Below are 13,262 nucleotides of genomic sequence, written 5' to 3' on the forward strand. Positions count from 1 at the left end.
GTGTGGTGGCAGGTGCCTGTAATCCCAGCTACTCAGGAGGCTGAGTCAGAAGAATTGCTAGAACCCAGGAGACGGATGTTGCAGTGAGCCAAGATCACACCATTGCAACAAGTGTGAAACTCCATCTCAAAAAAAAAAAAAGTTTATCATACACTTACTTTTTTATTATTATTATTTCCATGGGTTTGTGGGGAACAGGTGGTATTTGGTTACTAAGTTCTTTAGTGGTGACTTGTTGGCTTTTGGTGCACCCATCCCTCAAGCAGTATACACTGAACCTAATTTGTAGTCTTTTATCTCATCCTCTTCCCACCCTTTCCCCTAAATCCCCAAAGTCTGTTGTCTCATTCTTATGCCTTTGAATCCTCATAGCTTAGCTCCCATTTATGAGTGAGAACATAAGATGTTTGGGTTTTCATTCCTGAGTTACTTCACTTAGAATAGTAGTCTTTGATTCCATCCAGGTTGCTGCAAATGCCATTAATTCATTCTTTTTTATGGCTGACTAGTAATCCATCACACACACACACACACATATATATATAACTGTGATACACATACACACACACACATATATATCAGTTTCTTTCCACTCATTCATTGAATGATGGGCATTTGGGCTGGTTCTACATTTTTGCAACTGCGAATTGTGCTGCTATAAACACGCATGAGCAAGTGTCTTTTCCTCTGGGTAGATACCTAGTATTGGGATTGCTGGGTCAAATGGTAGTTCTACTTTCAGTTCTTTAAGAAATCTCCACACTGTTTTCTATAGTGTTCGTACTAGTTTACATTCCCACCAGCAGTATAGAGGTGTTCCCTTTTCACCACATCCACGCCAACATCTATTATTTTTTTATTTTTTGATTATGGCCATTCTTGCAGGAGTAAGGTGCATTGTGGTTTTCACTTGCATTTCCCTGATCATTAGTGATGTCGAACATTTTTTCCTATGCGTGTTGGCCATTTGTTATCAAGCACTTTATTCTAAACCATAGTGAAAAACTATTATTCTCAGTAAAAGCCAAGTGATTTTTCCTAAGATTAACTCAGTTTTAGGAGTTTTGTAAGATAATTAGAGGAAACACAGTCCTGTATTATATTTAAAAGCACAGCCTCTATTACTCAGGCTCAAGTAGAAGATTTAACTAGTTATGTGAACGGATGACATCTTTAAATCTACTTCCCCAGCCCTTTCTGGGTATCTTGCATATTTGGTCTCACTGTACTTTCCTGTTGTTTCATTCATTGTTGCAGTCAGCCACACTAGCTGGCTTGGCTCAGATGGAACCTACCTGTACCTCATCAGTTACTCCTGTTGCAGTTGGAGGCTGATATGGTTTTTATCATGGAAGCTTTCGCCTTCTTCATCTCAGTCCCCAGATGAAGCTAATTCAAGAGGTTCTTTTGTTTGTTTTCTTTTTCTTTTTTTTTTTTTTTTGAGACAGAGTTTCGCTCTTGTTACCCAGGCTGGAGTGCAATGGCGCTATCTCGGCTCACCGCAACCTCCGCCTCCTGGGTTCAGGCAATTCTCCTGCCTCAGCCTCCTGAGTAGCTGGGATTAAAGGCACGCACCACCATGCCCAGCTAATTTTTTGTATTTTTAGTAGAGACGGGGTTTCACCATGTTGACCAGGTTGGTCTCGATCTCTCGACCTCGTGATCCACCCGCCTCGGCCTCCCAAAGTGCTGGGATTACAGGCTTGAGCCACCGCACCCAGCCCTTTTGTTTGTTTTCTAATCACCATTCCCTGCCATGGAGGCAAACAGAAATGGAAAATATTAAGTCTGCATTTTTAGACATTATATAACTGAAGTTTGTGTCTGCCTGCTTTGTTTCTAAGAGCAGGACATGTTGGATCTCTGGTGGTTTTATGAAAATGGGCTTCCGAATCAGAAGTTTGGCTTTCCAATTTGACATAAAGGTGCAGTAACACTGCTGTCTTCAGTAGCAAAGCAATCTGAGATTTAAAATGCCATGCTTATATTAGTTAAGTTTCTGGGGCAGCGAATGTCTCTGATGATTTAGCAGGCAGCAAACAATAAACGTGCAGAGACATACTGAAAAATGCCTTAAATGGATTGTTGGGGCTTTTTCAAAGGGAACATCTCATTACTGGTGTTGTAAAGAGCCTGAGCTCTAAGTCACTGGAAAACGAACCCAGCCAAGTTGCTGTTATTGTAGTGGTTCACAGGACAATTCCTAAGTAGTACATAGGTGCTTTGGTTTCCATAAAAGATCTGAGTGAGGTCTTTGCTACCTGATCTTTGCATGTTATTTTTAAGCCCTGGTTTTAATACCTAGGAAGCCCTTTCTACCGCGAGAAAAATGTAAAAACTTGAGTCAACATAATGTTTTGGCAAGTTTGTCAAATTTTACTTGAACGAGCATATAAGGAATTCAAATATAACTTTGCCAGAAAACTAGAGTGATAAATATATTTACAGATGTCAGTGCTTTGAAAATATACTGTTTATTCAGTTATTCATTCAACAAATGCTTACTGAGTACCCACTGTATACTAACTACATTTCTAGGCCCGATGAGAGGTATACAAAGGAAAGAAGGCAGAATTGCCGCTTTCAAGTTCCTCTAAGTCCAGTAGGTAGGCGTGTGGTCTCACGCAAGTTCTTGATACCATTGAGCTTCCTCATTTGTAAAATGAGGGTAATAGCACCTGCATTACACATTTTGGGACTTAGATATATAAAGTACCAAGCAACATACCTGGCACAAAATAGGCTTTTGATAACTAATAATTATTATCATCATGGTCATTTAAGAAAGAACATGCAGCATGCAGTATATGTTGTGGGGGAGGTACCAAAGATATTCTGTGGCAGTTCAAAGAAAGAACAGACCATTTTAGGATCAGGGACCCAAAAAAGCTTGCGGAAGAAGTGGCATTTGAGCTGGGCCTTGAATAATAGAATTTCCGTAGGTAGAGGTGGGAAGAGGGTTTTTCAGAGATGACTGCAAGCCTCTTCTGAAATAACTGGAAAAGCATAACATTTGAATAATAGCATTCCATTTGGAGGAAAAGAGTGTGTGAATTGAAATAGAAAGTTGGAATGGCAAACTAGCCCAAGATTGTGAAAGGCCTAGAGTGTCAGGTTAAAGAGTTGAACTTTGTCAATGGGAGCTTCATCGAAAGGTTTCTCTGGTGCCCAGAACAGTGTCCAGCCCATAGTAGGCACTCAGCAAATACTCCTTGAGTAAATAACTGAGTATGGTTTTAGACAAATGAAGCTTAGTAAGCCAGGTAGAAATGTCTTACAAATAGTAGGGAACATAGGACCAGAAGTCAATTCTGAGATTGAGACTGAAGGTAGAAATTTGAACAGCGTGAATATAGAAGAAGTTGTTGGAGTTGCACATGGGGATAAATTGATTTAAGGAGAATATCGTGTAGCTCTAGCCAGAGAATAGAGCTCAGACAATGCCCACATTTGATGAGACCAGGAAGGGAAGGAAGAAAATGGAAACTAAATAGGTAGAAATGAGAAGAAAACCTCAGTGAATGTAGTACTTATGAAACCCTGGGAGGAAACTTTTAAGGAGGGGCTGTTTAACAGCATAAGAAGGTTAAGGGCTTTGAAAACACTAATGGCTGTGTGATGGGGAGGTCCCTTGGTAGCTATAGAAGAGAAGTTCAATTGAGTGGGGTCTTGCGTCAGGTTGTAAAGTATAAATAGCAACAGCACTCCCTGGGACATTTCTTTTGGTCTGTTTTTTTTGTTTTGCATGGTTAGTATTTACTGGTATTTGCTTTTTTTGGAGCATACATTTAAACAAACAGTGTGCCCAAACTGTATATATAGTTTTGATTCCAATTAAATATTGGACAAAAGTATACCTATTGACTTATTTTAACTGAGTTATGAGATCATGACTGATTTTTATTTTCTTTTCCATGTCTGTCACTATTTTCCAGAGTTTCCACAAGTACACACACACACACACACACACACACACGTTATTTTTATTTATTTATTTTGAGAAAGGCTCTTACTCTGTCGCCCAGGCTGGAGTGCAGTAGTGCAGTTACACCTTACTGCAACCTTGAACTCCTGGGCTCAAGAGATCCTTTTGCCTTAGTCCCCTGAGTAGCTGGGACTACAGGCACATGCCACCACATCTGACTAATTTTTAATTTTTAATTTTTGTTTTTAGAGAAAGGGTCTCACTGTGTTGCCTAGGCTGGTCTTGAACTCCTGGCCTCAAACTATCCTCCTGCCTCAGCCTCCCAAAGTGCTGGGATTACAGGCATGAACCACCACCTCCAGCCCAAATTATTTTTTTAATGATATGCTCTTTATGTATTGTGGCAATAGTCTTTTCTTCCATTGAAACTTAGATACAATGTAACAATTTAACGTTTGCTCCAAACCTGTGAAAATGGGATTCCATCTGTGTTTCTAGCTGTCTGCTTCATTTGATAGCCCCCGAGCTCTTTTTATGAGGTCCACCCTGGCACCATTTCCTTGCCTGCTCCTTGCGGCATGCCTGCGCTCCATCGACATCCTTACGTTGCCATGTAGCCTCATGGTCCAGAAAGGCCATTTTACTAGGAGCAGATCCTCTTGTGGATCCTTCACATGATGTAATTCTTAGACAATTCTCAGTCAGCCACAACCTTAAATCAAAGTGAAGACCATGTGAGAGCCCAGAATGTTGACCATCCTTGTAATCACCCTTGGCTCTTATTTTTGAAAATTAATAGACAGATATAAATTATCCTTGGTGTCTTTGCCGTTGCCGTTTTCTTTCCAGTCCAGCTGCTTCTAAAATGATATGGCCCCGGACACCTTCAGCACTCACAATATTCTGAGCCACTTATGAGGGAGGAAGTCAGCGCTTTTACCATCCAGCTCAGGAGGGCAGGGCATCTTTGTATGAGTCAGGGTAGAATTATTGCTCATAAATGCATCTGCCTCTGTGTGGGAGAACTACTGTATTCATCCTGTTAGTTAGCCTTGCCTAATGAGCATGTAAACAACAGATTTCTTTGTTAGGAAATAGCAATACACTGATTCTCCATCCTGTTACGTTTTGATGCATGCATAGGATTCTTTGGGTTGAGCTCTTTTATTACCTGACTGACAAATGGACCTCAATTTCTCAATGTATTAAATAGGGGCATTCTATACAAATATAAGATAAAATGTCTATAGATCGCTGAGTTTGGTTGAAAAACAGTGTATTATAAATAGTTCATTGCTGACTTTGCCTTTGTTGGACTGACAAATCTTTCCAGGGAGAGAAGAGGAACACTTGGTTGTTGAATGGGTGAGGTCCAGTGGAGTGCTCCATAATTATATAGCAGTTTACATTTGTACAGACATGTTGGAGCAGCTACCTAGTGAATGATCCACATGCAATGCAATTTAATATTAGCAACTCTATGGGATACAGGTAGCTGAGCAAGGCATGCAGAGGTTAAATGGTTTCCCAGAGGCCACCCAGCAAGTGTGTGGTTGAGCCAGATTTAGAACACAGTTCTAATTAGCTCCTGATTCCTAGTTTTGTACTGAGGCAAACCATACCGCACCCACACGCTGATCTTATTCCCTTCACTTTGTCTCCTTTATATTTTGACCTACCTGAATATATTATTATATTTTGATTAATTTCAAAACCAAATGAGACAAGCTAGTAAGAAGTACTCAATTACAGAAATTAAACTTGACATCAGACTCTTGTACTGTAGTGAATTTGGGGGCTATAGAGCCCGGGAAAAAGATGAAATTCCCAAGAGTAAGGTTGGAAAACAGAGTCTAAAAGAGTGAAGACAGAGATTGTATAGGAGGATAAACAAGAACGGCACGGTGCCTGCAGTCAAGTAGCTCAGAGTTTAGAGTAGGATCTGGAGAGATTGGCCGATCATTTCAGTACAATGTGGCAAACCTGGGGTTCTATGAGAGCCTGAACAATTAGGAAAGGTTCCTTAACTTGGACAAAAGCGTGCAGGAGTAAAACAAGGTGGGTGGGTGTTGGTGAAGAACTTTAATTTGGAGAATTGGATAGGTCATGAGGCGCTCTCTTTTATGCAACAAGACAGCAACGCATTTGTTCAACATGTGTCTATTTAGTGTGTGTGTGTGTGTGTGTGCACGCGTGTGTGTGTGCGTGTGCACCAAACACTATTCCATGTTTTGGGGGTACATTAGTGAACACAGTGAATACAAATTCCTGGACTTGTACAGCTTATATTTTAGGGAGAGAGAGAGAAAAACACTAAATGTTAAATAAGTCAATTAAATGATATGTTAAAAGGTAAATGCTTAAGGAAAAGCGTACCCTGAGCCAGGTGATAAGGTTAATGTGAACAGTAGTAAGTCATGTTCATGGTATGTACCCTTAATATTGTATGATGAGAATGGTACTTCACCTCTGTGGACTTCCTCTCAAAAACATAGCCCTGGTTTCATGATGAGAAAAACATCAAACAAATCCAAAATGAAGGGCATTCTGTGAAATACTTAACTAGTACTCCTAAAAACTGTCAAAGTCATCAAAACAGGTAAAGTCTAAGACACTGTCATAGCCAAGACAAGGCCAAGGAAACATGACAACTAAATGTCATGTGGTATCCTGTATTGGATCCTGGAATACATTGAGGAGTTCAGGGAAATTTGAAGAATTCTGAAGAAAGTATAGACTTTAATTAATAATAATGTAACAATATCGGTTCATTAATTGTGACAAATGTATCATACTAATGTAAGATATTACATAGAGGAAACTGAGCATGGGGTGTATAAGAACTGAGTATATTATCTTTGTAATAATTCTATAGATATAAAACTGTTGGCTGGGAGTGGTGGCTCATCACTGTAGTCCTAGCACTTTGGGAGGTGTAGGCAGGTGGATCACCAGAGTTCAAGAGTTCAAGACCAGCCTGGCCAACATGGTGAAACCCTGTCCCTACTAAAAATACAACAATTAATTGGGCATGGTGGTGGGCACCTATGATCCCAGCTACTCAGGAGGCTGAGGCAGGAGAATCATTTGAACCTGAGGGGCAGAGGTTGCAGTGAGCCGAGACTGTGCCACTTCACTCCAGCCTGGGTAAAAGAGCAAAACTCTGTCTCAAAAAAAAAAACAACCTTTTTTTTTAAATGAAAAGTTTATTTAGACAAAAGCAGAGTAAAAGAGATCAAGAGTCTAGGGCAGAGAAGTGCATTACAATTTTAAAGAGGGTGGTCAGGGAGGTCAGGTCATATGAACAATTACTTAAGGAGAGAGTTGTTCATGTTGGGGTATCTAGGGGAACAGCAAATGCAAAGGCCCTGAGGTGAGAACTTGTCTGCATGTATGAAAGTGCTCATGGGGCTTCTTACCTTCTTTGGGCCTTATTCTATGAAATGCTAAGGTTGAAAGATTATCTCAAAGGCCAGTTTCCTTGTCTAACAGTCTATGGGTTTAGACCATGTGGTATAGAAGTATTCCACCAGCCCGCATGGCCATCAATAGTTACATACTTCTTTTTTTAATTTTTTTTTTTTTTTTTTTTTTGAGACAGGGTCTTTCTTGGTTGCCTAGGCTGGAGTGCAGTGGTATAATCTTGGCTTGTTGCAACCTTCAACTCCTGGGTTCAGACGATCTTCCCACCTCAGTCTCCCGAGTAGCTGGGATTACAGGTGCACACCACCATGACTGGCTCATTTTTGTATTTTTAGTAGAGATGACGTTTCACCATGTTGGCCAGGCTTGTCTGAAACTTTTAGCAGAGCAAGTGATCCACCTACCTCCCAAAGTGCTGGGATTACAGGCATGCGCCACTTCACCTGGCCTGTTATATACTTCTAACCAACCTCTAGACACCAAGCCAGAAGCATAAAAAATATTTCTAGCTGGGCACGGTGGCTCCTGCCTGTAATCCCAGCACTTTGGGAGGCTGAGGCAGGCGAATCACCTGAGGTCAGGAGTTCAAAACTAGTCTGGGCAAAACGGTGAAACCCCATCTTAAAAAAAAAAAGAATATTTCTAGATAGTTTGATAAATAATAAAAAAAGAAATAAATAATTACTTTGAGGGTGATTTATACTTTCTCTATCATGAGTAAAGACTGAATTTGAAACACTGGATAAGAAAAGGAATATCAGTAATTTTCAGTGAACAACTTAATGCTCTGAACCTTGGTACCACATTTATAAAATGAGAAACTTGTACTTTGTTTATGTTCATTTCAATTTTTAGTAAGGAAAGAACTAAAATATTTATTATATTTATGTATATTTTTGTCTCTGGCATACAAGATGAAATTGAAAAATATCCCAAGTTTCAAAATTACAGAAGTACTAAAACCCTGTTACACAGTTGGAGAGACTGAGGTTTAACTTTAGATAGACTCAGGAAAAAAAAAAAAAAAACCCTGTTTACAGCTAGAAAAGTTTTATTACTAATATGTATCTTTAAAAATAAATCTTTGCCTTGCTTCATGAAGTACTAACATAATAAATATCAAAATATATAAAAGTAGACAAATTCATAGTCATTATCACTTTGCAAGAGGTTCTATAGAGGTCCTATGAACTGCAAACCTCCTTGATACTCCTAAAATAAAGGTCTATATATGAGTTTAATTTACATATATTAAGCAAGGTAGTTTGGTGCTGTTGATATAAATGTAATGGTTTAATGACCTAAGCGGTAAACATTAATTTAACCATAAAAATTGTGAAGTTTTTACAAAGAAAGCACATCTGTCTATCTTTGTGACAACATATATGTATTAGTCCATTTTCACACTGCTGATAAAGATATACCCGAGACTGGGTAATTTACAAAAGAAAGAGTTTTATTGGACTTACAATTCCATATGGCTGAGGAGGCCTCACAAACATGGTGGAAGGTGAAAGGCACGTCTCACATGGCAGCAGGCAAGAGAAGAACTTCTGCAGAGAAACTCTTCTTTTTAAAACTACCAAATCTCATGAGACTTACTCACTATCACAAGAACAGCATGGGGAAGAACTGCCTCTATGATTCAGTTACCTCCCACTGGGTCCCTCCCACAACACATGGGAATTCAAGATGAGATTTGGGTGGGGACACAGCCAAACCATATCAATATTATAATGGTGTTGCTAATTGCCTAGTTTTGCCTACTTATAAGAAGTTAAGGATTAAAAAAACCCTTGCCTAGTTGTTTTGTTTGTTTTGGTAAAGATATAAAGGTATACGTGACAGTTAGATACTTGAAATGTGACTAGTGTGACTGAGAAACTTTAATTTTACTGAATTTAAATGTGAATGGTCATAATGACTAGTGTCTACTGTACTGGATAGCATCATTGTCAAAGTCTGCTATAATTTGGCCTGTACTTGATGATCTAGTGTTTCATGGAAAGCATGGATTACTGCTCATGCAGGATTCTTTCTGCCCAGGTAGAGATGTAAGGTTTGGGGCTTGAGTTCTGGAGGGAGAAAAGGATGAACACAAGCCTGCCACTCAGGCCGTGGCTTCACCTTAAGCTGTTTGACACCCTACAGACTAGACCCATACTCTGAGGCCAATCCTAGAAGTCTCGGGGAGTTTGGAGCCTGAAACCCTAAGAATGCCGGAGCAATTCTGAAGTCCAGAGTCATCATCATGCATTATATAATCTAAATAAGAAACACAAGCACAGTCACATTTGGATTTTAAAAACAGGCAGAACTTCCTTCTCGGCTTCCCTGTTGCACCTTTAAACCCAACAAATCATCAGTGCTTTCAAAGTTTGTGAAAGGACTCAAGCATTTATGACTTTTAGACTGATTATGATACAGGCCCAGTCACAGAATTCCTAGTCTTTTTGCTTACTATTTTAGGTCAGCATATCAGAGATTTGCCAGGGCAGTCTTTTCACAAATGCTCTCAAAGCATTTTCTCTGTGTGAGCAAAAGCTATTGACCTTAATTCCTCTTATCAAGTGCTCCACCCTGCTCCATGTAAGTTTTTATCCAAAGCGAGTAGTGATATGTATTACTGACAAAGGCACTTCTGTGTAAGTGTTGTCTGCCTTTGTACTTGGCTGCCATAGAAGAGGTGTAAAGGAGGGAAAGTAATTTGGCAGATTTGTGAGCTATAGAATACAATGAATCATGTGCCAATGTTATCCTGTTTATTTTCTTCCAGGAAATCACGGATTGGCATGGCATTGCTTTGACAAGTACTTCCTGTTGTCTTCACAGAAGTCTCTCTGCAGAATAATCTCAAAGGAATATCTGGTCTCCTAAATGTTAATGCCCATTAGCCACTGACGAATATTCTTAACTGCTGGGAAAACATCAACCACCCTTGTGTTTAGCCTGCTCCAGGAAGCCCAATGAAGGTTTCTTCCAGCTGTTTCCATAGCTCTATTGCTGAAGTACCTCTCTTGGTTGGGTGAATGTTCATGAAGCCATTTCTTGAACCAGCTTAGGAGGCTGAGGCCTCCTGGAGCCTGTGACATGGAAGCTTTGGAAGTGGATGATATCAGCCCGGCCTTAGAAGTTACAGAGGAGTTCTTTAGTACTTTGGACAGTAAGCTAGAAAAGGCTGTCCAGCAAGCAGAGGTTTATGGGATCCAGGAAGTCCCTGAACTGGTGGGGCATGAGGTACTCAGTAACATCACAGACAATGGTGCTATGAGAAATGTGGCCTCCCTGGGCAAGGGAGGCATGATTTGGGACCACTGTAAGAGCAGGCTCTTAGAAACCAAAGCTCAAAATGTCTTCCCTGCCAAAGAACAGTTTATGGTCCAGAGAGGGACGACCCCCGATAATCTTTCCTGGATGGAACAAAAGGAAGCATCAACCTTTAATTTTTTCAATATCTGTCAGCGTCGGCGGGACCGGCCTCGTTCTGTGAATGACTTACTGGATGAGACCTCTACTTTCAAGCCAGGGCATGCTCGATCACGATCAGATATTACCCAAGTGGACTGGAGGGTGGTCCTCAAAACCATGCCTTTGCAGCCGCAGCCTTCCCTTCAAGGCCCGCACTTTACCAGGCCATCTTTTCTGTTGCCCTCACCAAGTAAGATAGAAGATGCTCAAGGAAATACCGGTATGTTTTTAAATGTTATTTATTTCTTTTTTTTGGAGGGGGGTGCTGTGACTCAGATAAGTTCATATGCTTTTATATCTGTCTTCTACTGAACAATTGCTGATTTTTCCTTTGTCTCTCTTAATCTGCCTCATGACAATCTTATGCTCTAGCATTCATGTCTGGCCTTGCTTATTTAAGCTCCCTCTTCCATTTTCTTGTGTATTTTACCAGGCCTCAGGTCAACAGTCTTATTATCTTCCTAAAAGGCATTCAGTGAAAAGACAATTACGGTAAATTCTCCCTTTCTGATCTTGTATCTTAGAATCAGATTACCCTCATACTTAATGTATTAATAGTATTTTCCTGTGCACATTGTATGACACTGCCTATTCCTATAGGCAGTATATTGGGCTCAGCCTATGCAAGGAAAGATTTAAAGATGTGTGAAGACACAATCCTTGCCCTAAAGAACTTTTCATAAGACTCAAGAAGGTACTTGATAATAAGAGACCGTATATGGGCCATTGAAATGTGTGTGAGGGACCTTCGTTTTACTCTGTCCATATGAGTGAGTGGCAGTGACTGTAAAAGGACAGAAGAAGAAGACACTGTGGGTTGGGTTTCGCAAGGCTTGGCCTGCAAGGGGATATGGAACTTCAGCCACATCTGGAAGGACACTAAGATGCAGACAGTCACAGCACATGACACTTGGTCAGGATTATTGTGTAATCAAAGGTGAGGAGAAGGGCATAAAGAAGAGAGCAAGCAGACCTTGGTGAGTAGAACAGAGGACTCCATGGGCAGCAGTGGGAGGAAATGGCTGGAGAGGGTGCTTAGGTCCTCCTTCATGATGGAGGGTCTTGAATTTCCTTTCTCTTCATATTTTATACACATATATGTGCACATGAATATGTACTCATGAACTTGCTCTTCTTTGAGACACAACCAACTCTCCATTTCCCCCAGTGTTTCTGAAAAGGTTTCCTTTTCAAATCCTTTCTTTTTTTCTACTCAAATTCATGACTTGTAATTCCTTGTCTTCTCTCCTAGGCTCTCACCATTCTTTTATAACATGTGCCAAGGGTAGCGACCATGGGAGTAAAAAGAAAAGGACATTATATACATTTTTTTCTTTTTTTAAAATTCAGTTTTTAGAGACAAGGTCTTGTTCTGTCTCCCAGGCTGGAATATGGTGGTGTAATTGTAACTCATTGCAACCTCAAACTCTTGGGCTTAAGGGATCCTCCCACATTATCCTCTGAAGCAGCTGGGACTACAGGCAGGCACCACCATGCCCAGCTAGTTTTTTTCAGTTTTTTTTTTTTTAGAGATGGAGTCTTTCTGTGTTGCTGTGGCTGGACTTGAGTTCCTGTGCTCAAGCAATCCTTCCACTCCAGCTTCCCAAGTAACGGGAATGACAGGCATGAGCCACCAGGCCTGGCTAAGAAAAGGATATTTTAAAGCACGAGACTTGATGGCTGATTAGATATTAAGGGACATGGCTGGGCACGGTAGCTCATGCCTGTAATCCCAGCACTTTGGGAGGAGGCAAGCAGATCATTTGAGGTCAGAGATCAGTCTAGACAACACGGCGAAAACCACGGTTTTCGCAAAACCACAAAAATTAGCTGGGCTTGGTGGCACACACCTGTAGTCCCAGCTGCTCAGGAGACTGAGGCACAAAGATCGCTTGAACCCAGGAGATGGAGGTTGCAGTGAGCTGAGTTTGCCCCACTGCACTCCAGCCTGGGCGACAGAGGGGGAGACTGTCACACACACACACACACAAAAGATACGAAGGGGCATCCAAGTTGCTGTAAGCCCATTGCCTAGCAGAATGATAGCTTTGCCTGAGGTCATGTATAAGCAGGCGCACTTTCTGATTTGCAAATAACCTCAGTAGTTTTTTTGGTTTCTTAGCATTCCTATAGGTTTTTATCATAAAACCTCCTTAACCATTCTAAATCCATGGTGTAGCCAAGTTAAGAGGATGTCATATTTCCAATTGTATTTTTCTGATCTTGTTTTGATTGTAAATATGAGAAGTCAACCTTCCTTAGGCTCTCTAAAGACCTGAACTACTTCTTTGAGTGCTTAACAGGCCATGATAATTATTTTTTAATTCTTATGTTTAAAAATAGTTTAATATTAAATTATATTGAAATATGAGAACTGAGTGGTATTTTGAAAAGTCAACTGTAACATGGCATTTGCAAGTATTGATATAATATATTCTGACTACCA

At 40.4% G+C, this 13,262-nt stretch overlaps 1 protein-coding gene across 1 annotated transcript in view; it reads left to right on the forward strand.

Moving 5' to 3' along the window:
* The window catches only part of PLEKHM3 (pleckstrin homology domain containing M3), a 209,493-nt gene that overhangs the window by 16,157 nt on the left and 180,074 nt on the right, over nt 1-13,262 (forward strand). Inside the window, exon 2 of the mRNA XM_003925603.4 lies at nt 10,125-11,036. Within this exon, the coding sequence (XP_003925652.2) occupies nt 10,439-11,036 (598 nt within the window). The 5' untranslated portion in view covers nt 10,125-10,438. The remainder of the gene's footprint in view (nt 1-10,124; nt 11,037-13,262) is intronic.

Source organism: Saimiri boliviensis, chromosome 5 (genome assembly GCF_048565385.1).
Source record: "Saimiri boliviensis isolate mSaiBol1 chromosome 5, mSaiBol1.pri, whole genome shotgun sequence".
NCBI classification, from domain to species: Eukaryota; Metazoa; Chordata; class Mammalia; order Primates; family Cebidae; genus Saimiri; species Saimiri boliviensis.